The sequence below is a fragment of the Zeugodacus cucurbitae genome, chromosome 3, assembly GCF_028554725.1.
Source record: "Zeugodacus cucurbitae isolate PBARC_wt_2022May chromosome 3, idZeuCucr1.2, whole genome shotgun sequence".
In the NCBI taxonomy this organism is placed as follows: domain Eukaryota; kingdom Metazoa; phylum Arthropoda; class Insecta; order Diptera; family Tephritidae; genus Zeugodacus; species Zeugodacus cucurbitae.
In genome coordinates, this window is record NC_071668.1 from 27,943,592 (window position 1) to 27,971,231 (window position 27,640).

At 34.3% G+C, this 27,640-nt stretch overlaps 1 protein-coding gene across 10 annotated transcripts in view; it reads left to right on the top strand.

Annotated features, from left to right (window-relative positions):
• LOC105212871 (neural-cadherin) overlaps nucleotides 1–27,640 on the top strand; it is a 246,526-nt gene that overhangs the window by 60,700 nt on the left and 158,186 nt on the right. For all 10 annotated transcript variants that reach the window (XM_054228303.1, XM_054228308.1, XM_054228304.1 and 7 more), the window contains one exon: nucleotides 10,177–12,028. In XM_054228303.1, coding sequence (XP_054084278.1) covers nucleotides 10,405–12,028 — 1,624 coding nt within the window. In that variant the 5' untranslated portion in view covers nucleotides 10,177–10,404. The remainder of the gene's footprint in view (nucleotides 1–10,176; nucleotides 12,029–27,640) is intronic.

The window sequence follows — 27,640 nt, forward strand, 5'->3', positions numbered from 1 at the left end:
AATCTGGCGCAGATTGCTATAAATTACAGTGAACATTGCTGCATAGCCACCACCTGCAGACCCGCATGAGAATTGATTGTCTTTAAACCAGCGCATTGAATTGAATTGCCATTGCCATTTCCATTGCATATTTTAACCTTGACGCTACTTTGCCGAAATCTGCACGCAGTGGCTCACCCTTCGCTGGGCCGGTGGGTGTTGTCTCAAGAGGCATCAGCTGCGAAACAATGCATATAACTTAATCCACAGTGTGTGTATTGGAACATATTCGTATGTTTGTATATGTGACTGCATGTTGGCGCTCCCATCAGTTTATTGAACCACTTGCGTGTCCGTGCCTCTCATACAAATATCTATGTATGTATTTAACAATCAATGCTTGTCTATAAACACATGGACACACACATATTTGCAATGTTTATAGTTCATAACGCTTGTACGCTGTAAATGGCGTATTGCACCCTGGTTCAATGCACTCTGCAATTTGGCACTTGCCACGCCGCACATGGAGCACAAACCCATACACAAACCAGCGGCGCACAATGCATGAATGCAAAAATATTGATTTTGGCAATGCGCCAATTGATCAACACTACACTATACGAAACAAGCCGAACAACAGCAACGAAAAAATCCAGCCCTATCCATTACTGCCGCCTCCTTCACATTCACAGCTCGAGTACGTTGGCTTTGGCGTGCGGTGTTTTTGATTGTCAGGGTTCTATATACACGTCTGTGCACAAGTGCACGTACATGAATTTGTATACATGCTTGTATGTGCTTATGTACATTTTTTTGTGGTTTTGACCATACATCTTACTGCATGTATAGTTATAAACAGTTCGGCTTTTGCAAGTAACACATATTTACATTATTCTCCTTGTTTCAAATTCATAGTGGATGCATATAGTGAGAGCTAAAAGTGTATATACAAATACATCAACCTGATTTCTTGTGTTATCCATTATGTTAAAGTAATGACAAAATTTATGTGATATATATAATTAAAAATTCCATATGTTTTATTAATAATAGTCCTTACTCGGGATTGGATTCTTTTGGAATTCACATTCACTTTTGATCGACTATAATTTTATTTATTTATGTAGTTTATTGCTGAGTGTTGTTAATTTCAAATAAACCTACCTTAGTTGCCTATATTCCAAGTAGTGTCAAGGTCTATTTCTGACTATTGTAATCAATTTAGAATGTATTTGCTTCCCACACTCAGAAGCCACCAATTACAAATTATAAGTAACGGTAAATTATGGGCATTTTAAAACGAAAAACATTAACCCACTATCTTTGGGGGTTGAGAACTTTTCAGCGAAGAATATATGATTTTAATTACCATTATATACGATTTAAGATGTCTACAACATATCTCTCTATATTGAATTCTTCGAATTTAAATTGAACTAGGAGTATCTATTTCTGTCTACTGACTTTTCTCATCCACTGTACATTCATATATACATAAATATTATTTTCGAACTGTTGCAATTTATTGTACATAAGCAAGTTCAAAGTATTTCTAAATTAAATCAGGCTTGTTTCAGATTTTTGATTGAATTTTCCATTTTGTTCGTCAACATAGTTACTTGGGAAGTTTCATGCACAACAAATGGAAATCGGAATTTGTAGTCTTTGATAATTGGTTTTGGTCAGAAGCACTAACTTTTTGATTTTTGCTTTGAATTGATAGTGAAAAGTAAAAAAGCAGAATATTTTTGAAAGCAAAAAGTTTAATTTCGAAGAGGTTTGTGAAGAAAAAAATTAAAAGAAGAGGGCCCACAACTTCTTTCGCAAAAACAAGTACGAAAGGCGGTCTCCAACCATTATTCAGCAATTTTAGCACTGCTGCTTAGCATATCATCACTAACAATCACTTGCGAACTCAACACCTATAAATAAATTAAGTTATTAAATGGTTAAACGACTGACACGCCTTTTCATATTTCTTCCATTTTTCACGTGCAAATATTTGCACAATAATCAATTGCTCTCATCTCAGCATCAACAAAAGTTGAAAAAATTAAAAAAATATCGGATTCCAAGAAAATAATAAGAAGGCTACCGAAAAGGGAATATCATTTTTTGCTGCTCAACAAGGAATATCTCCTTTGCATGGCGCATTTATCTTGTTTCTTTTAACGCCGCTTTTAACTTCAGGAACTGCAAATTAAGTTGTTAACAACAAAAGCATGGCTTTGCGCATGTGCAAAGGTCACTAAATTGCTGGCTCCGACTCGAAAAAACTGGTGCTGGCATTGAAATACATTTCAATTCCCCTTTTATTTTCATTGCTAGCTAAAAATTGCGCTTAATTAATATTCAGCTAACATATTACTAAATTGTTGTAAAAAAATCGTATTATTGTCCTCTTTCCGCTCAATTGATAATGAATTGATAATAACACAATTCAAACAAAAAAAACTATCATATAGTGGTCTGATATACTTATTTAGACGCCTCTCAGAAATTCTCCAACTCAATATTCCAAAATTATTGCCATATTTTGACAACATCAACCCTGTGCCGCGGCTTAGCCAAACTGACAGTTGAATTATTTCCAGGTGTTCAGCGCTTTCTGCGGTTCACTGCTACTATGATAGACTCACACATTCATTTCGACTATGGCACAACAAAAACAACCAAATAACCCCGGGTATTCCACATATGAATTAACGTTGGTTGAATTCCCCCGGGTGACAGCGGCAATGCTGCAATCTCAGGTAGGCGCTTGGTTGCGTCGTGGAATCGAGTGTGGCATGCGCCAAACAAGCGTGCGTGTGTGTATGTGTGTGGACGGTTTGAGAACCGGCGCTGCTACAACAAAGCCATATAAGCCGTAATGACATTTTTATTGAAAGGGCACGATTCCACCGCAGTACACATCTGTGTTGTTTTTTTGTATTTTGTTGTGTTTACCCAATTCTACGTTTGTGTGGCGAAGAATTGGGAAAAGACACTGAGTGAGTGAGAAAACTGGAAAATTAGCATTTTTATTGGTTGTAATTAAGGAAAACACCTTTTGAAGGCAATCGATAAGCCTAATGAAATAGTTACTTTGTAACTGTAGAATATATTGATAATGTTAGCGAGAACACACATCTGTTGGACCGGATTATCTGTTTAGGATGAGCAGGGATGCTCTTAAAAGTGATTCACTAGAACATTTTAAATTTTTTTCGAAAATCTTTGCTTCATGGTATTAAAGTGAGTTACTGTCAAACAATGTATTTGGAACCAGCCAATTTCAACTTTATAGAAGAGTTAATCCTATAAATGTCCATCCTTTTATAGTCATAGATAGTTTCATTACCGTAATTCTACAAATAACTCTTCACCACATTTTTTGAACTTAAGCACATTATTCATTTAAGATAGTAAATAGCTTTCCGTACGCTTTCCTTTTTCTTTAACTTCCATAGTTTCTTGCTCGTTGTATATATTTAATATTCCATCAATCTTAATTCTATTAAAGTTATTCAGAAGAAGTTCGCAAAGGCATAAAAGATGCATTTTACTATAATACCACAGGACCTTAGCAAGACCTCAGTATCAAATAATCGTTGAAAAGATAGAGCAAACAAAGAAGTGGTCATCCTCGGATAGTATAGTAAATTTCCCAGTTTACCTCTGAAATGAAAAGCTACATTTAAACATCACTAGCCGTTAGAAGGCGGCTGCGTCATGATCGTGATCACTATATTATATCATAACCAATTTGAACTAACTCGGCTTAATTTACCTATGGAATCATCTAACATCACTAACACTCGTGAGTAACTAATATTTAGTTTCACTCATACTTATCCTATACTTGCTTTATTATATTTTTTTTTATGATCAGTCAATTAAGGACCGTTTTATTACCAACGATCAGCTTGGGTGTTAAAAAAAGCCGCAAATGTGACATTCAAATCAATAAAAAGTTTAATAACAATGTAACTCATTTAGTGAACATAAAAGATCGAGCTTAGGCTTTTATGTGGCGACATTAAAAATTATAAACATAAAATAAATGTGTGACGAATAGTCACATATCCACATACATGTAGTATATGGAACAATAACGTTTTTACGCATTCTTTGTTGCTCGACATACCAAATAGCTGTTCAGCAACACTTTTGAACATGACCCATTTTCAATGCACCCCTGCTGCTTGCACGAGTGAACAAAAAGTCACTTTCATGCCTAAAATCAAATAATAAAAATAATTACTCACCGGCTTATTAACGTCGCAAAAGGAAATAATGCAATAATTTAGTGAAATTCGAAATGAAAATACCCTTACCAGGAACCCATTGCGCTACGGTGTGGCAAGCACATGCAAAGCAGCTGTGTCTAATTACACACGTCTGGGACGCACATGAGGACCGGCGGTAAGAGGAAACACATTTCAAATGCCATTGTCACCCTTGTTGAATCCTCAGCCACAAACAGACTAATAACTAATATGTGTATTGTGTTTGGCAGAATGTCATAGTTCTACATAAAGCGGCCAGTACCCTCCTCTTCAAGTGCACATGCCCACACGCAACACAGCTGATGGGCGTCTCGCCTTGCGTTCGCATAATTACCATGTACCAGTGGTCATATTCGCTAACAGTTCGTACTAGCACCCCTAGAATTCTTAAAAAAATTTATAAAACTCAATTGGAATGCAAAAAATAAAAATATATGACAGAAAAGTCAACAGTGAAAACAAGTTTCAAGGGCGTTGCGTTGCACATATTGGTGTTGGTGCGTGTGAGAATAAGGGTTAACATTAGGAAGTGTTCACATTGTGCAGGAAAATCCCTAACTGACAAAAGTTATTCAGCTCTTTTCTGATTTCTAAATATTTTACGTGCGGACTGCTTCTCAGTTAACGTCTCGAAAATACTTATAATTTCAAAATGTGCAAAGTAATGATTCTGTCTTCCCAAGTACCTCATACATGTAAAAGCAATTGGTTCTTCATCATAAATATATCTGAATTTCGTATGTTTTTTATTGCTTGCACCGACTTAATCAGTATCTAAAGTTTGCTCCCACAGGGAAAATCAGTCTTAATCAGATTTTTCCTACAGGTTATACATAGGAAAAGTAACTTTTGCACACATGTTTGCCATATATACCTGGCATGCATTCGCTCAAATCCTCCACTTAGCTGCTTCGTTGCGCCACATATGTGCGCCATGGTGCGTGCAACGTCAAAAATGTGTGCACTTTAGCACTTGAACATTCATGCAACGCTATTTTTCAGATACAAATACAAATGTCCTTGACTTGTTTAAGGGCTCGCACATTGAACATTTAACCATTCATTTTTACGCTGCCAAACTAACAACTACTTAACTAACAAACTTTATTTGGTAGGGGTGATGAAAGGGAAAATAAATACACAACAAGTAAGTACTGGACAGTCGTAAAAGTGCATGTGCATACCTAAATATATATATTTTTTTATTATTATTTTTTTTCGTTTAAGGGCGCGTTGTTAAATAAATATATGCAGAGGAGTTACTAAAATCCCCTGCAGACATTCTTTATTTTTAGAACTTATTATTTTTTAAGACTTGTAATTTATAATTATGTTTGATTATCTATGCAAAAGTGCGAAGGATATATTAAACTTTCGACAGATCAGATTTTATTATACAAAAAAATGTTCCCTAACAGATGTGTCTGTTCATTAACAGATGAGCCAAATACATATGTATCGATTTACTTTTTGATGTTGAAACAAAACCCATAACAACAAAAAATAGCATGCCTTATATAACGGTATTTGAGTAAAAAGCTTATCATTAACAGTGACATTATTTTGCCCATCGCCAGCACAGGGATAATTTTGTCCTAATTATGCGCATTTCTGGAGGCAAAAAGTGTAAAATTCATTATGATAACTTTTGTGGCAACTGTGTATGTGTGTGTGTGGCCAATTAGCATGTTTTTTTATCTTAAGAGTTGTCAGTTTTTGTATTAGCATATCGAATTTGCGCAAATGGGTTGTTTTGTGGATTTGTAATTTGACCATTTTCTGTGCACACACACCAACTCATTGACGCAGTCGTACACACTAATGAACAAAAGTTGCTTGCAACGATTGCGGTAAAGTCAAAGCTCGGTTGGAGAGTGCTCGTCGACTACAAAGGCAGAAAAGTTGCAGTTGACATTTTTCATTTTTCTGGGCGGTTGCGCTGACTCGTTACTGATTTGTTGGTTATGTGTGCATTGTTGCAAACTAAAGTTCTGCAACAAAGTTGATATCGTTGGCAGTTGCAGCATTGCAGTGGGGAATAATTTTTTGTTTGTTTTGTTTTTCCCCTTTTGCTGCTGGCTAGTTAAAATATGATAAATGTATAAAGTTTGGTGCAAATTTTGAATTTTCACGTGCTTGACAGTTGGGCGGGTTAAGGAAGTAACGGGTGTGCGAATTTAACGAAATAAACTTACTTCATCTGTGGTAAACATGGTAGACTGAGTTTTAAGTGAAAAATATTTGAAAATTATAGTTAATTTATTAAAAAAAAACTTTATCGTTTTAAAACTTTTTAATTTTTTTTAATAAAGTGTTAGAGCTCATCAAAACAGCTTCATTATCAAACAAGTTAACTAAAAGTCATGCAAATTGGTTATAAATAATTTTAATTAAAAGCGCTTATTAAATCAATATTGGAAATTTTGTAAATTGGAGTAATTTATGAAAGTTTTTGCAATGACAATAAACAGTTTAGTACAAAGAAAATTTAATTTCATATGAGCAAATTATAATGAAGAAGAGCAGCATTTTTATGATTTCACTTTTTTTTTATTAAATCAAAAATAGTGTAATCATATATTTATATTCTTTTATTTAGATCAAAAAAATTATTATTTTTCCATAATATAAATTAATTTTTCTAATACCTAAGCCATCCTCAAACAAGATTTTTTTCCTAATTATTAAAAATAAAACATTCATATAAATTATAAATTAGTTGTATTTCAATTATGAAAAAAATATTAAATTTAGTAATCTATCAGAGTCTATTATCTTAACACATAGTGGCTAACAAGTATTAAGTAGGGTCATTTTATATACATTATTAATTGCTATAGTAGTTTAAAAAAAATAAATATTTTGTGTCACCTTTTAATTATGTATTTCTGTTCTCCAATCGATTTATTTCACTGATAAAATTATTTAAAAAATTTTGAATGCCACTTAAACCCTACGGCACTAATTAAATAAAGCTACCAGAAATTATCTCAGTCTAATCTACGAAAATCTAAAAGGCTAGAGTCACAGTGTTACAAATTAGCCGAACCGAACCTCCGCAAGACTATCAGTGCCGGCATCTGAAAAAGTTTATAATTACAATAACAACACCATTATTTGGTTACTTTTTCTTTCAACAATTTTTCATACGAATCATTTAAGTTTTTCTAATCCGTTGCCCGCTAAACCGAATTTTTTATACGCGCTGATTGCATTTTATTGGTCAACAAGCTGCAACACAAAGCCTAAAAGCGCGCAAGCACCGTTCTATCGTGCCTATATCTATTATTTGTATATGTATATGTATGTGTGCCGTCTCCACTGTTAATATCGGCAGCATCAGCCAAACTGTCTCGCCGTTTGTATTCAATATAAATTAGTATCTTTTATCTTGTCGCACATAAATCAATGACGGCGAGGCTAGAGTCATAAATATGTTGACATTCATTAAATTAGCTCGACGAAGAGCAACTCTGCGCTCAACTCGAAGTAAAGGAGTGAAGTATCTTTGAACGTTTATGAAAAAATATTGTTATATAGCCCAGTCGACGCTTCTGTTTTACTTTTTATGGATTTTTTACTGCCGAAACAAGTGTAAAATTTCATTAAAAGTCTTGTCTTGCATTGATCAAAAAAAAAAAATATTGTCTTGGAAAATGGTGCTGAAAAATTACAATAAAAGATATGTAAATAAAAAGGCAACAGGTGTCTGCTCCGAAAAGTTTTACAACTTATAATTTAGATGAATAAATTATAGCTAATAATGCAAATATGCTGATTAGCCGGTTTAAGGTGGAGGAATTTGGAAATGTACCAGCTTGCTGATCTTATATTAATGATGCAGCGGAGAAAAGCAGAGAAATTTGATTTATTTTACAAGAGGATACAATAAAGTTCATATAAAACACCCAGTCTGGTTGTTTTTGTTGTTTTTTTTCAGACAAATTTCACCTCATACATATACAATTTGAAGCAATTAAAGACCGAAGTTCACAAACAAATTCCTACGTAAATTATGATTGTTCAGTGTTTATGGAAAAAGAGTGAAAATTGCTTACAAATTATGTGAAAATCTCAGCCATTTGACAGAGCGTACTCTGTTATTGTGTGGGTGCAATTAATATTTGGTGAAATCGTTTAGATGGGCGCAACGCATACATTTGCATACGAAACAATTAAAAGCAAAATCGAACAGATAATGGTAATTTAATTGAATATAATTTGAGTATTGAGTATGAATACACACAGATACAAACCACATGCAGGCCTCTCGCTATATGAAGCGGTAGTTGTGGCATGCTGTCAGGCAGCTGGCATACGTCGGCGTATTTCAAAAAAAGCTCCAAATCATTGTTTACAAACTCATTTAAAAGTCGTTTAACAAGTGGGATGCGCCTCAATTGCTGCCGGAGCATACGCTTAATGGCGCATGTGTTTTTATTGGACCCCCGGCTGTGCATGCAGCAGAGGAAAATCAAATAAATTATTTCATACAATTGTAGTGTGCATGTTTTTGTAATAACAACAAATTATGTACAACACAACAAGAAAATGCAAACATCGATTTGTTTAATAATATTTACAAGGTTGTCAAATGAATTGAAAATTTATTTGAAACTTTCAGACCTTGTTAACAAGGCGTTGCTTTGTACCCCATTACATGTACACTGTCAGTAAGAAATTGTGAAAAAGCTTAGCTTAACGCTCTCATACTCAAGTAACTTTAAATATATTAATATATAGATTGCCCAAAACTTTTTTGGCATATTTTTTGATGAAGAAAAACCTTTAAGAGGAGTGTAATTGCTTTCTGTAGATTTTGCGAAAATATGAGATAATCATCATTTAATTTATTTTTATCTCTCTAAAACACATCTCATCTTCTGATTCCAAAATTTCCATTTTCCTTCACAGAACTCTTATCTAAACCTTTGTTAATCCGAAAAAGCTCAAATAATTCATCTAGATTGGTCAAGGTGATGCTAAAATGAGCCTTGAATGTATTGACAGTACTTCAGTCCACCTATCTTATTTCTGGTACTTTAGAGTAGGCATATTCGATATTTCTCTGTGAATAATACCCAAAATTTTCTGAATTTTTAATTTCCCTACTTTATTAGCATTGCCCACTCAATATTGATCCTTTATTGCTTTACTCAATTCATACCATTTTAACAATATATACGAAGATAGGCCTGAATATGCATATAATATATACACTTTTTTGTAAACTCAAGTGCCCCCTACGGTTCGCACAGTGTTTAATGGCGTCCATTGTCTGCATGCTAATGACGTTTTAATTTCCCCGTAATTGTTGTGACACGCTGACGCAGTCGGCATTACTTCTTTTGGCTTAATCGATTTCTATTTGATTGCGATGGGTATAATTATTACTGGAGTGGCAAGATGAAATTTATTGTAGCACAAATTGGAAGTCGATTGGGCAATGGTATTCGCTGGGAAGTTAAAAGAGTGAGCATTGCATCGAAATGTCAAGGCAAGTGCTAATAGACAATGATATTGAGATAATTAATGAGCATTTCTTTAAGTAAATTTTAACGAAGATGAGATACGATGGATTACTATTAAATTACAGTTGCCATTGAATTCTGGTAGCGGCTATGACGATGAAATATCATGAGATGAAGGTCGTTTATATTATTGAAAAATTTTCGATTACCAAAAAATCATATCATGATTGAAGAAATTTGTGTGCTCTAAATTTAATTTATTTAAAATCAAAGGTCACGTTAAAATAGTATAAGGTAAAAATTATAAAATCGAATTCTCTATTTCTTTATTACTCAAGAGTCAATATGTTAACTGAATAACTAATATTAGTTCTACTATGAACAATTCCACATTCATGAATATTAATATTGACAACAAAACTAATATTTTACTATTTTTTCTCTCTTTCCAGTTCCATGAAAATGTACTAGAACCGAGCAACTAAACTTTAAACAGTGTTAAGTGAGATAAATCTACGAGTGCAATCGTTAGTGCAAGAATTTGTGTACAAAACTCGTAAAGTTCGAACCAGCGTAACAAATACAAAACGCGTGCCACATTGGCGGCGCGTTGCTCTTCCGAGCTGCAGCAGCAGCGGGGGCACTCGCATTTTAACAGAACAACACGCGATCTCGAAACAATGCCCCGAATAAACTCGCGTACTTCGTCCAAACGCTTGAAAAATATCGTATCGCATTTCTTCCATATGCCACTTTCAACGCCCCGCTTCAGCATGTTGGACATCGTTATCAGCGCGCTGCTCATGCATATTTGCGTTACGCAAGCGCACATGACCGCAACTGCCAACGGCGATGGCATGTCGCATGCGGTTGGAATTTCGGCAGCAAATGCTGCGCGCATGTTAGCTGGCAGCGGTGCCACAGCCGGCAGTGAGTACTCCCTTGTACTGCCACATGATACCTATCCCGGCTTTAGTATTAAGCGATTCAAGACAATGCCAGTGAATGATTCCACCTCTGCGGAGGCCAAGAGCGCCTCGTCGTCATCGACCACAGTTGGAGCGTATCACATGCTTGCCGGTGATTACTCCAAATACTTTACAGTACTCGACGATGGTGTGGTTATGACGACATCAGACATCTCGCCACTTGTTAATCGCCCAGTGAATCTCGTCGTAGTCGAGGAGACACCTAACTCCACCAATACACATAATCTGCAGTTGTTTGTCATGCATCGCAGCGATATGTTGCGCTTCCCCGGCACCATGCTGGATGCCAGTGGGGAGGTGCGTGAGAATCGACCCGCAGGCACACGTGTACGTGGCATCCCATTAATGCAGGCGCTGAGCGGTGATGCAGCTATTGAAAATAATACCGGTGCGCCTAAGAAGGTGCGTTACACCATCATCGACGGCAATGATGATGAGGCCTTTGCTCTGCAGGCGCGTAAGTCTGCTGAACACAGCGATTTCAATGTTGAGTCTATTATGGTAGATAGTGATGGAGCAACCGGTGTGTGGTTGGTCACCAATCGTCCATTGGATCGTGAGTCGAAAGCGCACTACGACCTATCGGTGCAGGCCTCAGATATAGATGAACTTGATAAGATCATCTCGAAAATTCAGGTGACTGTGCTGGACGAAAATGATAACCACCCCATATTCAAGTCTACCGAATACAAATTCGCTATAGCTGGTCAGAAGGGCACCAGCTTGGAGGGCAATGCAACCACCACATGGAAACGCTTCAGCATACTGGGTAAAGTTGAAGCCACTGACGCAGATGGTGATAAGATCGCCTACAGACTAAATGCGCCTAGTAATATTGTCATCATTGTACCACAAACTGGTGAGATTATGTTGGCTGATCAACCACAAACTTCCGAATTGCTGATCGAAGTAGAAGCGCACGATTTGCGCTATCCCAGTTTAGTGAGCAAGCAACCGGCTAAAGTATTGCTGGAGTTTCTAGCGCCAGAACCGGTTTCTTTTATAATGCAACATTTGGAGCACGATGTCATCAACGAGCACACACATCATCGCGAGAAACGTCGGGTAACGCGCGCGGTACGCCCGACTAAACGTATCGAGTTTACTGAAGCGGATGGCGATACCGAAGGTAAATCTGTCTTCCAGTTGGAGAAAGAGACCGATAAGGAGACTTTTAAAATACGCGACGACAATCCATGGGTGACTGTCGAAACAAATGGCGCGGTCCGTGTGAAAAAGAAGTGGGACTATGAAGAGCTGGGTCCAGAGAAAACAATCGATTTTTGGGTGATCATCACAAACACTGGACAACATGGTGAGTGTTATTGATTATTTATGTCACCAACCTTAGTTTTGTATTTGAGCGTTCAAGTTAGAAGAAGTTAGATAATAATAGAAAATGCTTTGAAATACATATCAGATCCTATTATTTATTAATAAGAAAATGATGGCTGTTCATGATTTCTTAAGTACACTTACCCCACCATTTTCCGACAATTTCTCCTCGTGTCATTTTATCGCAAACTACCTTTCAACTACAGACATTTTGTGAAGGTAAACAAAAATCGCTGTTCACCTATAGGAACGCAATGGCAATGAAATGAAAACAAACGTCAATGTATAGATGGAAAACTTTCAACAAAATGTTTGACAGCTTTGACAGAAGAAGTGCATGAAATAGTAGAGCAAACAAAATGGCAATAATTGAATAAAGGACGATGAGCGTAAATTTTACGTGTGCACATGCGCCAAATTTTTACGGCGAAAAACAACAGAATCGTAAAGTGTGGTGAAAAACTTACTTAGAAATTTAAAAAGAGAGACAATGCAAAACCTTTGTGAGCAACTCTTGCGCACTCCTATCGTAGGATTGGTGAATTATTACATATACAAATTTTCCACGTGGAGAGATTGCAAGCGATACAAAGAGAGAATAGAATAAAACTCAAAAACAGTTTTTACTCAAATCTCTGAAGAAGCAATGCTCAACACTCAATTGAATTTGAAGCATCTACTGGAGTAGATTGCACCAGCACATTCGAGACCACGCGAACAGTTTCACCCTCAATGCACCCCCAAATAATGACTACGAAGAGCTTCTCTCAAGAGCGGCAAATTTTTCTCAAACACCAACAGATTCGTACACATGTACCAGTTTATTCTCGCACACCAGCAATTTATACACTTTCACATAGAACTTAAAATATACATTGATAGACTGGTTTAGGTATTATCTTGTTGTTTATAGTTTCCTAAGCTTAGTTTTTTTTTTTTTTTTGATTTTCTGTGATCTATTTTGCATATTTGTGTCTGTTTTCATTTTATGTCGTTCTACAGAACTCGGTTGGTTTCACTAAGCCCTCCTCGCTTGGTATTTAAAATAAAATAAATGCGTAAAAAATTCCAGAGCACAACTAGAACGAACTATTGCAAACACTTTATGAAAGTGGAGGGCTTCGAAGCAACGGAGTTGCAGAACATCAACACTGCTACACATTTAAAGTGGAGTAAAAAGTGAAATGAACGTTTAGATTTGAAGGAAGGAAAAAAACATTTAAATCATGAGGTGTTTCTAAACGAAAGCTAGAGCTCGAGATTTCAATAAGGGCACGAATTAAATCTGCACAATTTGCTCAAGGGTGAAGAAAGATTATACAAAAGGAGTAACAGTAGTAATGAAAATTTTAAAGAACAAACATAAAATTTCTGAAAAAAATAATCCAGAAAAATACCCAAATATCTCAATAATTTCTCTGCTTTGTAATGTATAAATTATCAATAATTTCCTAACTCTTTTCCGTCAAATTTATATTTTATGTATACAGGACAATATTTTCCAAAATGTGAAATCTGTTCCAAGAAGGAGTCTTAAAATTTTTGAGAACATCAACCTAAGTAATTCGAGACTATAAACTGCATATCTAATGAAACCAAGATATATCTTGGTATTTGGAATAACTACGTCTCATGACTCATTTTCTTATCACAATTTATATTAGTCATTAGACTAAAGTTTTATATTCGCTAATTAACTAAGTATATAAAGGAGAATACCAATATTAGTTCAGACCACATTGGCACTACTGATAATATCAGTCGGTGTGTGCTATCTATAGACATTTACTCTACTCATTGCTTCCTTTCGACACGTCAACTTAAATGTGGTCTTTACGTTTACTTCTTGTGTTTAAATGTAACAAAAGCAATTTCGTGCTATAATGTCAGGCTTTTGAACTCAGCAACTGTTGCAGCTACAAGCCCTACCCATGCTCTGTATTTCATCTACATACGAATACTAGTACCACAGAGATCTAGTTCCAGCAACGTAACACACAACAGCACCTACAGTATCCAGCATCTTAAATTTGTGGGTGTGTGTGTGTTTGCGTAGCACTCAACTTACGAGTACTTGGCCTAAATTTACAGCCGTCTTGGGTCTCATATTCAACCATTTGCACATGACCCAGTGTACAATGGCTGCTGTAGTCAACTCTACCACCAGCCACCCGCACATTTCTCACCTGCTTCACGGCAGTTGCGTGCGTACACTGTGAATTTGAATTCGTACGTGTGTGTGTGTGTTCATTTCTTTTTCCTTTTTGCAGTTGAGCAATTCTTACTATTTGTGCTAACATGTTTATTTTTCTTAGTACTATCAGCATAACTAGAAAATATACTCGGCTGGTAGTTGTTGCACTACAACGTGTTTCACTTTTCATGTACACAATAATGCCGTTAAAATGCTTTGAACTACTCAACGTAACCGGGTTTATGTTTATGAGTCCTTCGCAAAAAGAAAGAAAGAAACTCTGTTCTGTTGTGCGCATTACAAAATCGTAACGAAACAAAGTCGCATATATGTACAGCCTTGGCCAAAAGTATTAGGCACCCCATTAAAATACATGTATTCTCAAATGTGGCTATCAAAGTTACCACTTCTTTTTGTAAATGTCTTACATGGGTGTTTAACTGTTGATTAAACGAATAACGAATTAAAACGAAACGAATTAAAAAAAAAAAATTAAGCTAAAACTAAAGATTGTCATTTTAAAGAAGATCAAAAAATATTTTATAAAAATTATTATTATTTTTTTTTTTTAATTTTTTTTTAAAGGTTATTATCACTAATTCATTGTATTTTCACTGTTTTACTAATAAAACTTCATTATTTCACTTGTTAAAACAAAAAAATCAGTAATTAATGGGGTGCCTAATACTTTTGGCCAAGGCTGTATATATGGTATTCACAAGCTTCGCATACTAGGTCTTTATGTTTTGTACTTTAGAATTTCTTGTACAGAAATGAACTAAGTCCAAAAGAGCAAACTTGCAAAAAAGGATACAGTTTTCACATGTGAGTTTTGTGAGGTTTCTTGAAGTTGTCGCTTGATTTTACTTAAGTTTGCTATTGTCAATTGGGATATATATTTTTATTTCTTATGGATATATGATCTTTAGTAACAGTCCCATATAAATCTTTAGATTGAATTTTTGAAATTCCCCAAAACTGTTTCTCCCAGAATAAAGTGGGACAATTTTTTCGAAATTACCTCCCAGAATAAAGTTTGGTGATATTTTCAAAATTATATTTAAAGCGAATAACGCAAAATATAGCTTCAGGCATATAAGTTATCTTAAATTGAACTAAGTACTAGTCTTGAAGTTTTTATAAGTCCGTTTGAAAGAGTTGGTAATCATAAATGAGGTCGACATGTTTCTTAATTTGTGGTTCTTGCCAACTAATCGAAAGAACGCGCTAATTATTTCCATACTTCTTATTGATAAAAGTTTTTAATTATTTTTATATTCAGATTATTCTTTAAGATAATATAAATTGTAATTTCGGCACATATTAAAAGAGACCTATTACATTTAAAAGAAGAAACACTAATAAAAGATAACATGCATTTGCTCAGCTCTTTATTCACCAGAATTGGTTCCATGGCACTTACTTCCGTTTTAAAAACTCATTTTAATGCCTTGATTGTAAAATGTAAAATTAATTTTCAGTTAAACGAATCATCCCTCCGTATGTTCTCGTATATGTGAATATTTTAGTTCACATTATAGAGAGCTTTAAAAACTCAGTTATTTTTCGTGAATTAGTAAAGTCTCGTTGAGTTAATAATTATATTTTGGTCCTTGGTCGGTTATGAGTCGGCCGTTATATATCTAGATATTCGATGATTTACTCACGTCTCTCTATTGAAAATACAGTTGAACTTACCTAACTCTAATTCTATAACTCGGAGATCTTCATAACACGAACTCTTGAATTGACAATAGAACTCAAATTTCATACAAATTTTCTTCCATAAGTCAAACTTTTCGATTATGGCATAATACAAAATTTAAAGTTTTACTATCGAGGCAGAATTTTAAAAGAGCATAAGGCATGGGATACAGACGTCAAAAGTCAAACGATAGCAAACTGCAACAAACAAAACTACAGAATACATGTTTTAAAGTATGTTAAAACGAACTAAATAAATAAAACCGTGTATAAACCTATATTTTACTTCCATAACTCAAAGTCTCTCTTACTCGGAAGTTTTTTTATGGATTATTGCGACTCGATTTAGGGTAATTCAATTGTATTTGGAGTGGGCACTGATAAACCTATATTTTACTTCCATAACTCAAAGTCTCTCTTACTCGGAAGTTTTTTTATGGATTATTGCGACTCGATTTAGGGTAATTCAATTGTATTTGGAGTGGGCACTGATATGTTGTTTACCAAGGTTATTACTAATCATATCCAGTTAACATATCTCAAGCTACTTTCTTATTTAAATTGCGAAAAGACAAACTCACAATTCATCCGAAGGTTCGTGATTAACAACATTCGGCTATTAAGGAAATTATAGAAATTATAGTCGAATCATACAAAAGTTAAGACCGTCAAAGAAAAATGTATATATTTGTCTGGATTAATTGCCTTTGGATACCATTCCGATGACAAAGGCGATAAAAATAATAAATTTGAATTTGTTTACAACCATTTTGTTTTGGAACGCATCTCTTCCTAAAACTCTTCTAAAATATAAATCTTCTAGGGCATTACCCTACAGGCTAGGGACATAAGTACGAACATTTATTTAGGTGTGGATAATAGATATGCAATTGTACTTATTTTATATGTTTCGTAGCAGCACGTTGCTACTTTAGTTAATATAGTCTACAAGGAAAGTCTTCCGTTAATACCATTTCTGACTTACAATGTAAATATGTATGCATATATTCATGTACTGAAACAGTTGCCTGTAGCATTTTTATATATGCACATATGTATTAAGCATTCAGGATATCTTCACCTATTGCGTTGGTATGGCAACGAGGAGCGGACATTTCCCTCTCCTGGCTCACAATACCAACTGGAAGTACGTAGCATATCCTTAGGCGTTTCGATATGAAATTACAGGGCACGTAGGCATAACAAGCTTTGACGAAACTTCCAATGAGATATTCAGTTTCTAGCGACTATTCTGACAATATTAATTTGGTCAGAAAATATAAATTTTTTCGTGGTCCACAAATGGGGAGTGTGTTTGTAAAATATTTTAAATGTACGCCTTATGCTGTTCTCCATTTTTTGTTATTTTCTGGTTCAGAGCAAGTGTCTGGAGTTGTTTCCACATTTTGTACTGGGCTAGCAAAACCCAACCGCAAATAGTCTGCTGGTGACATTTGCACTTTTGTTAAATATACTTTATCACTTGGGTTTCGGCATAAGTCTCCAGCTGGCGACCACGAACTGATGCGAATCGACGGTTCCGCCAAACGCTGTCTTCCACAAGCTCTGTCGCTGTTGCCGAATTTGTGAGTTCGCCCTTCATGGTTTTTGTTGTAGTTTTGTCGGATTTTTATTATTTGTTGTTTGTTTCCATGTTTCCTTTGGGTTATACTGAGCCTGCGGCGTACACTGCACTTGTCCGCTTGCATTAAACAGCCATTCATTTTATGCCCTGCCATTTTTTATTTGGTTTTGTATCCTCTTCGGCTATTTTGGTTGTTGTTGACCAATTCAATGTCTGGTTTGTTGAACCCTTTTTGTGGTTTCCGAACGAAGCACGTTTTCGTTTTAAAGTCCTCCATGGACGTAGCATTGCATTCAAGCAGCCGCCAGCTAAGTTAAATGAAATGCGACAGCTATGAACGAATGTATATGTAGGAAATGTATATATAGGAATGAATTTTCAGAAAAATTTCCTTAAATATTAAATGAGGTGACAAGAAGTCAGCAACTTCATACCCTTTAAAAATGCTTATCGTCCTTTGGGTATTTACGGATAATAACTTTTTTCGTAGTAGAGCTAATAAGAGTGTACAAAAAGGAAAATAAGTAGTAATTCAGTAGCATTTCCGCTTGTTGAACAGCGGATTTCAAGGACATTTTTCTATTTTTTTATTATGTTATACATACAAGTTAAATAAAGTCGGATTAGTTAGACCATTTATAATTCAAGTACTACTGGGCCGACTTAGATGATTTTTATTTCGTCCCGATCGGAACGTTTCTCTTCGATTTAAATTTATATATTTACTATATTTATATAGTACATAACAACATTTTTAAACAACTCTTTAAGCCCGCTATTAGTAGATTACAGACTGTGTCATTTTCTAAACAATGTATAATGCATGACAAAGCGACAGAATGCGGACAGGAGTAGCAGGAGTAGCATATGTTTCATATTTTAATTTCACTCGCATTACTTTTTTACAACGGCCTACCTATTCTAACGAATACCATTTGCTGAAAATAGAGCACCGCGAGAGTGCTGCCTAGTTGTTAGTTCGTAGATGACATTTCTATTATTCATACATGTACATTTCGCTGGATAATAATTTCTCCTAAATGCACCAAAAATACTGCAGTAACCGGGAATGCCCGCATACATGTGATGCAGAGCCAGCAGTCGCCTCTAAGTATCCGCACGACAATCACCGCCAACGGTGGTTGTCAGCCACCCCACAGGCACGCCACCCCGCACGCCAACTCAAACTGACGCCCTTATACTGGCTCATATATGTATGTACATATGTATGTATGTATCTACGTATTCTTGTGCTACTAGCTCTGTACCCTCCCCAACTTTTTAAATACTCAGTTACTTAAATTCCCTGTTGCTGCTATTGGTTTGGTGAAAATTGCAAATTTTTGTGCGAATTTATTTTTTGCAAGCTCAGTTATTTTTGCTTTTGTTGCTATTATTTAAGTTTATTCTAACATTTTGCTATTTTTCTGCTGTTCGCTGCTCGCAAGATGTGTGATTTCGACAAAAGTTTTTTGCACAGTTCGCACTTTTCTTCTGCTTTAGTTTATTTCGGTTTGCGTTTCTAAATTTTTCATGACTTTGTTATTGTTGCTATGCTTTTTTTGCATGAAGGCATTTGGAGAGTTTTAAATTTTGCCCATAGATACATTGTATGCACATTTATATGTACCAGCAGTCGGAAAAACATAGAATTTACCGCATAGCTGTGAAAAAGAGCGCATAAATCCACACACTCACTCAGGACGAAAAGGAAATAAAAACTCAAATATTAGTGTGTATGTGTGTATGTGTGTGACAAAAAATGATGGCGGCGAAATAAGAAACAGAAAAAGGCGGACTATAAAATGACAAAATGTATGCATTGGCTTTATTTCGTTTAGAGAAAAGGTAAGGTGGACAGCAGGAAAAGCATAAAAACTTTAGTCAACTGTCGGCGACAAATTTCTTCTACTCTTTTTTGTTGTAACTAACAAACTAATTGAAATCTGCTGGTCTAACTGTCACTGCCAGTGCCACTGCCACTGTTTGTGCGCAAGGCATGAACTCTGCTGCTGAAAGGAGTTTTGTTAAACTTTGAGTGGTGAAAAATGTCACCAGACTTGTATGAATTCATGTACATATACTTATATTTGTTTGTATTGGAATTATTCGCACAAGCTTATATGTAAATGCAGATAAACCATCAATGTAGGGACTTAATCATTTCCCAAAGGTAGCGTATATTTATGCTATTCAATAAGCCGTTTTTTGCTAGCTTAATGGGAAAATCATGCTTTATTGTTTTGGCTTGTGGGTTTTATTTCAATGAAATCTCATGAGTCCATACCCTATGTTCGTATGTAGATAAATTTGAAAAAAATTTCTGTAACTGACACCAATGGTTGAACAGGGTAACTTTTTTTCATGGTTACAAACCAATGTAAAATATATTTGTGTACCTTAATTCATGGCTTCGAACCAATGTAAAATCTATTTGTGTACCTCAATTGTCTCATTTTATTAGTGATTCCCATACTGATAAGTGTTAATATTGTTGTTGTTTGAAGGTATTTTAATAACATTTCTAACATTATTTTATATTTTAACAACTGCGGAACAGTTAATATATTATACATATTATTATTCGAATTTGTAACCCAATTTAAATAAATGTCAAATTTATCTAGTTACATTTTTGAAAATAAATTTTCGTTTTGTTTATTGTAATTTATGCGATTAAATAGTACCCTTAATACACATTGTATTTGCTGTGTAAAACCACTGAAAATATATTTTGGCTCAGATATTGCATCCTTTTTAAAAACTGTAGAAAATATTAATATAATTAACATTATTATAATCTTTCCAACTATTTCGAATAATTTGGACGATGAATATAAAAGCAAATAAAATTACTTAGTATGCCAAGTTATGCAATAAATCGGCTATTTAAAAAAAAATATTTTTTATCTTTTTAAATGTTATCTCAACATATATTAAAAGTGGTAAATGGAAATTTTACACAGAAGAGAATGTAGGTTATATAATAATTAAGCAGCACTTATTTCACAAACACTAGCATCCGTATTATGTAAGGCCACTGGTTCGAGTATAGTTGCCGCTAGAGATAACCCGATAAAAAAAATAGATTATGAATAACTATTTTGTGAGTTTTGTATATTTTAATTATTTTCAAACGTTTCCAACTGAATAAATATTCCTAATTTATACCAAAAAATATATGTATGTGCAGTTGAAGTATGTAAACGTATTTTTTCAAAAAATATTTACTTCATTGCATGGCATTTTGGTATGCATTTTTTAAGAACTTATGCTGACTATTATTGAGAAGCTGAGAACTTAAAAATGTATTCCAATAATTAACGTACTTGTTTCTCTTACTTTCTTTTTGATTTTACGAATTCTTGTTGAAGAGAAATTTACAAATTCTGTCAAGTACTTTAAAGTACTTCTTACAAACTTCAACTCAAGGTTGTTATCTGCGTTTTCACATATATATATTGTCAGCAATAGCCATACGCAATTCAAATTCTAGTTATAGTGGCACGTAGAAGTAGACCTGTAAACATCTGTAGACTTACAAAATAGGGGTATTAAGTTAATTATTTGTATTTCATAATGCTTCTTATCAAAAACAAATATATTAAAGTTATAATATTGAATGAATAGATTGACGTTTGAAACATAAACCAAAATTAGCTGCTATTCACGACATATTTCCTTTATTTATGATTCTAAGGAATTTAAATATACTGTTGAAAATTGATAAGCTAAGCCAAACACCATCCGCAATATTCAGAAAATGAATCTGGAAAATATCTTTGCTTAAAACTAACATTATTATCTAGACAACACTGGCAACACAAATAACGAAGTAATTTTTAAGGCATAAATCATAATTCAATAAGCCATTTGCTTAAATCAATTACACAATTTCTAACACTCACACACACTCAAGCATACATTGACATGTAAAAGCGCAATTGCTTTGAAAAGCACTTATCTGGCGCTCACCCATGAGAAGACTGTGTAGCAATCACAGCATCTCTCGTTTGATAAAGTAAATTTCCTTGTTAGTGCACACACATAAAAGCAAGCAAAGGGAGTACAACATAGGCCAGAGATTACAAATGCCTGCAGAATTACACACACATATACAAAATATATATATTACATATGTTGTAATGCATTTGTGATTGTGTTGTAGAGAGTTTGCTTTAAAATGTCTGCTTATCCGCAAACTGACATTTGCAGTAATTTTTGATCGAAATCTCCAATTTGAATTTGTTGGCCGGAGAAAAAGCACAAAATAAATGAAAATGCACAACACAGATACACAACTTGATTGGAAAACAAATTGTAAAAAAGCGCTTGCAACATTGTAAGCTTCACAAACATGTTGCTGGACATGGAAAAGCTTGTAGCCAAGAACAAAGTCTCTACAACCAAGTAATGGTCAGATTGCAATTTATTACAAAGTAATAAAAAAAGTATTTCCTCTATGTGCATACAAGGACAACAACAACAATAGCTTAACGATATGTAAGTGTGTTTGTGTGTCCGTGCTACAACAAGACACTGTCGAGTTGCTGTGTGTTCCTTCTCATATACTGTATGTAAGGGAGATTTCAAAGTTATTGTGCAGTTAGCCGTAGACATTGCGAATTCGTTGTTTGCAAAATCTGCATACAGCACACATTGCATGTGCACTCGGTGCATGTGTGAATTTAGTAAGTAATTTGCTCTCATGCTATTACCAAACTAAATTGAAACTATTAAAAATAAACTAAGCAACGTGCATAATCTGCTCTATTAACCAGAGAAAATGCATGTGTCCTCTTGCTGTGCAATAACAGTTTCTCATCGTTTACAGTTGCATGGCTAGCTTTATACGGAAATTTGCTACACTCCACCATAAACACAACATTTTGACCATTGTTCAGCTAATTGGTGCGTACGAAACATTGAAGTGGCAGTGGCAGTATGCTCTCACATACAAAAATATTACTACATTAGATGCTAGCTTAAAGTGCCTGTGCAGCTATTGGCTAATTCAAATTAATTCCTCATCACTGAACACTGTGGTACCTAAAAATAATTTGGTTGAAATGAAATGGCATTTAAATTAGTTTCGCCTCAATTGTTTTCGCTAGCCACTAATTAGAGCTACTTGTATAGTACTCATGTCACGGTTTTTATGCTGAAACTCTTCGCAAACTTGTAGACTTTTTGATGCAAAAATTTAAAATATTCTAAAAAAAAATATCCGTTGAAACATATTTTTTTTTTGTGAAAAATATTTTGTTATGATTTTTATTGAAAGAAAAATGTAATTGGCCAAGTGATGTTTTACAGTTATAAGTATCAAATATGTGCAAAGAAGTCTGTGTGATTACGAATTTGAGTTCAAAAACATTCCATCACTGTGGTAATAGCTCTACATGGTCCTTAGACAAGTGAAGGGAAAAAAAGGTACATCCACAACGTCACCAAAATTAGGCAGAAACAGCGTCTAACATCACAGCCTCAAAATGACTTTTAACTAGTGTAATCTTCTTCGATAACTGATTTGCAGGAAATCCAAACCAGGAGTGTCGTAGCGAATTCCTTTATATTAAATATTAAAAGTTGCACAAAATTATCCAAAGAAGCACTAACTCCTCAATATAAGATCGCACCTATTTCTATCCACAGATTAAACCATCTTAACTTATAAGAGTTATATAAATAGTCGCAAATTGGCGATCAAACAGTCGTAAATGGAAATGTATCATTTTATACTCATAGTATACACACCCAGATTTATAAAGCAAACAGTAGTTTGCTTAAAATTTTCTTACACTCCTTTACATGGCATTTACCTTGTAGCAAAACACATTTTTAACTTTCAATTTACTCCGCTATATTTAATGTTTGCTCAACACATTTTACTGGGCAAAGGGACTGGCTCGCTTATTTGTTTACTAAAATCACTCCGACGTCCATTTGCATTTTCGCATTTTTTATGCTACGGTACATGGAGGCTTCATTTTGCGGCGCAGCACAGCAATAATTCATAAAAACAAATTGCATATCCAGCTACCGCACAGCCACCAAACCAACCGCGTGGCCATCAATATGCGAGTAAGCACAACAAAATGGACGCATACCACACTTTTGCGCCACTAAATTGAAACTGATATGCAACTTTTGCACAAGTGCGGGCGTGTGTGTGTGCGCTTGTAGAGGAATCACTTTACCAACACGGCCAACTGCAAAAAACTTACTGGGTAATTCTATCAAGCGCCATTTAGTACTCGCCGCCGCACACATACACACGCATACAAACTTGCTATTTATGCGTTGGATTGCATGCGCACGGCCGCAATCATTCACAACGTATTCCAGCGCAGCAAACAAAGAAACTCGCACTGTGTACAATAGTGGCAAGAAGTTGTGGAGTAAACCGAAAAATTGTAGCAATTTATATTCGCACTGACCAAAAGTACGGCAACTGCATGTAGGCGCTAACCAGCCAGCAGTGCTCTGTATCAGACACGACCACGGCAGTCGCTCATAAATATTCGCATTATATTGTTGCAACACACCGTACACTGCCATTTCAGCTCATTTGTACAATTGGTGCTGGTGGGAGTGGTGTGGGTGGTGGTACTGCTAGCATTGTTGACTGCCGACAGGAAGTGCGCTCAAACGTTCTGTACTGTTAACATGTCGGAATGCGTGGCATACGTTAGCACCGCACTCACCCACTGCGGCACTGCTTTATTATCGTCCACCGCCATCCGCGGCGTGCTCAGAAAATGCTAGAAAGCGCTAGAAAGAGTGCGCAGCTATTTGTTAGATTTTTCCGTTGGCTGCACGAAAAGCAAGAATTGTGAATAATAATAAAATCACTAACTCAACTGTGCTCTCGGCTCGTTTACTTTCTACTTCCTTTTCAATGCGAAGTTTATTTTTACTTTTGTTGTTTTAGGAAAATATTGCTATATTTTAGGAAAATATTTAGTACTTACTTATAGCAGAACTTTTTATGAAAATGCTGTTGGTATTTCATTATATTGTATGTTTAAATGTATCAAACTACCCTGTTGGAAATGCTTATACTTACAGAAATAGAGAACATTTAATCCTATAAATGAATATTAGACTTAATTCTTGTTTGAAATATTGTTTCAATATATTTTCGTGTACTGCTTGATCTCATTTCGAATCAATTCTGATATAACTTAATACTATGGATATTGATACCGTTACAAATGGCTAAGAGAGGGATTTGAAAATGATGAGGAAGATTCTTAAGTAGAGACTCTATTATCTATCGAAAAACAACCACAGGATCGGACTTGAAATAATCAGCGAAGAAGAAAGCCCTATTTGAGTTTAGTATCAGCTTTATAACATGTGTTGAGCTTGGCACTTCCTATTTTTAATGTGCTTATCTCACAACCCAGTATCAGTATGAATCTGTCATGTATGAGTATTTGTAATTAATCGACACATATTATATATTGCTGATATAATTATTTAGAAATTTCAAATACAATTTACATTGCAATATTGCAAAATTATAAACTAAAACGATTTTAGTTTACTTTGATTGCAAGTAATTAGAACTTATCAGTATCTTCCTATATATAATGCTTAGTTTTTCATAATACAATATTTACAAATTCATTTCCATGTGAGTTCAATGTGAAAATATAGAACAGACATATACATATGTTTTCGTTTGAGGCTTTCCTGTAGTAAAGCTTTATTTGAAATGACTTTTAGCACAATTCTACTGGAAATATTTTCTAAGTTTTTTTTTAAAAAAAATTCCGCACAGCAACTTTCATACTCGGTTTACTAAACAAAGTTGTTTGATGTGCCCAACCAGGCGTATACGTAACAGCAAAGCCGTTCGTTGCTGTCAAGAGTACTGCCGTGAGTGTGCTTTATGCTTTTCCATTTGTTAGTATGTTTTTTACGACTTATAGTAGATAATTATGCGCTGTTGCTTTGACTACGACTGATTAATGGTTTGGTATTTTTTGTTTAATGTGTGCACTGATGGAATTTATGGATGGCTAGAGTATTTGCCCTAGACATTCAAATATCCATTTAATATTTATATCAATTATTATTCATATTATTATTTATATTATTATTTATATTGCATTAAATTTGTCTGAGTTATTTTTAATTTTAAATTTAGTAAGCGTCAAAATATTTGTTTAAAAAATTTGTAACAAAGTTTTTAATATTTGTCTAATCCGCATTGCACAAACCTACACATTTAAATATAGAAAAACGTTTCACTCATTTCCTTCAAATGTAAATTTTTGATGTGCTCTGTAAAACTTTCGCATACCTAAAAATCAACTTAATGCATTTTTCCTGTATAAACACTGCAACACCAGAAATGCATTTAAGTCAGCTTATTCCAATAGATACCAAGTCATGTACTTAAGTTCACTTTAGATTTAAGAAAGCTGTGGCATGGAAATATAAGAAGGAAAAATATAAGGGAGGTTATAGAAAGAGATGTTTAATTAAGATGATCACTAAATATAGTTATGTCTTACTTAAAGCAATAGAGACATTAGTCTACTTTCATTGTATTCATGTGTAAATATAAAATCTATATTACTCCAAACACACAAATTGCAATGATCAATACTATGATTCAAAAATCACTAACTATTATATATAAATATATATTTATAAAATAAACAAAAACACAACAATAAATTGAGAAACACATTTTGTGAATTATTTTTTCTCAACTTGTATTAAGTACTGTGCATATTAACTAACTGAAATAATAATAATAATAGTAAAAAATCTTAACGAGAGAATAGGTACTGTCGTTAGTTTACACAGTGGTTGTACAGTAAAACTGTACTTGCAGTATGAAAACTCTGAATGTTAAAATGTTATAACTTTATTGAAGTTCGTTAAAAAAGTTTCGTTAAACTAAATTTGTTGTATAATTAATTTATTTTTACATTCTGATCCCCAAAGTTCAAAACACGCACAGCTATGCAAGTTTATGCTGTGGATAAATTTCAATTTAAACTGTATAAAATTAGTGCTCTAACTGTGAAACGAAACAATGCAAGCCATTACAAAGGATTATAGACTCATTTAGCCCATTGACAGCGCTAAAGGCTATTTAATATTTAATCTGCATCACAAAAGGCTAATTTGTGCATATCTTATGACTGATAATTTTTGCTAAATGTTCAACGATACGTACATATAAAAATGAGTTCAATGCAGAAAAAATAGTGAATATATGAAAACATGCGCTTGTAACTGTTTTGATAATTGGCAAAAAGCTCAATTAAGCCGAAGTGCAACAATGTCACGACCCATTACAAACGCTTTGCAATGTAACATTGATAAGCGTATTTAATTTTCATAACACGCGGGAATATGATTTAAATAATTCTAAATTATCAAAAGGATTTAAAATAAAATTAATATATTTTTTTACATACACAATCACATAGCACTGGTAAGTAGTCGTAGATGAGCAGAATATTGCAGCTGCAGGACCAGAAAAAAATGTCTGATTAAACAAATATTTGTTTTTGGAATAATGGTATTTTATTATTCAATATACATGCAATCAGGAGCAATATAATACCGATATTTCAGCTTTTGGTTTAAACATTTTTCTCAGTACAATATCTGTTCCAAATAGACTCACTTGACAATTTAGCCGCTTTCCTTATAACTGTTATGTTTGTAAGTGCCAAAAATGCGATGTGGCAAAATATTTTAAAATCACTGTAATCGGACTATTACCACACTAGCTCTCACAAAGTTACTACATTTTCGACCATATCCGATTATTAGCCTTTCGATTAATACTTGTTAATATATATTCAAATAAATTTAAATTAAATTAAATAAATTCGTGCTTAGTTAAAATAAAATAACTGGAAAATTTACTTGTAATTTCTTTTTAGATAAATCTAAATTTTTTGCCATATATTTTTGGAAAATATATTCTTATTCATATACAATTTCACTTATTGCATTAAAATCATTGGCAAGATGTCATTTTTGAGTAATTTTCCATTGTATCATTGTACTTGTGCACTTAAACTTTAGTGATTTAATCCAAACTCGTAGACGTCATTTGTTATAAGAATACA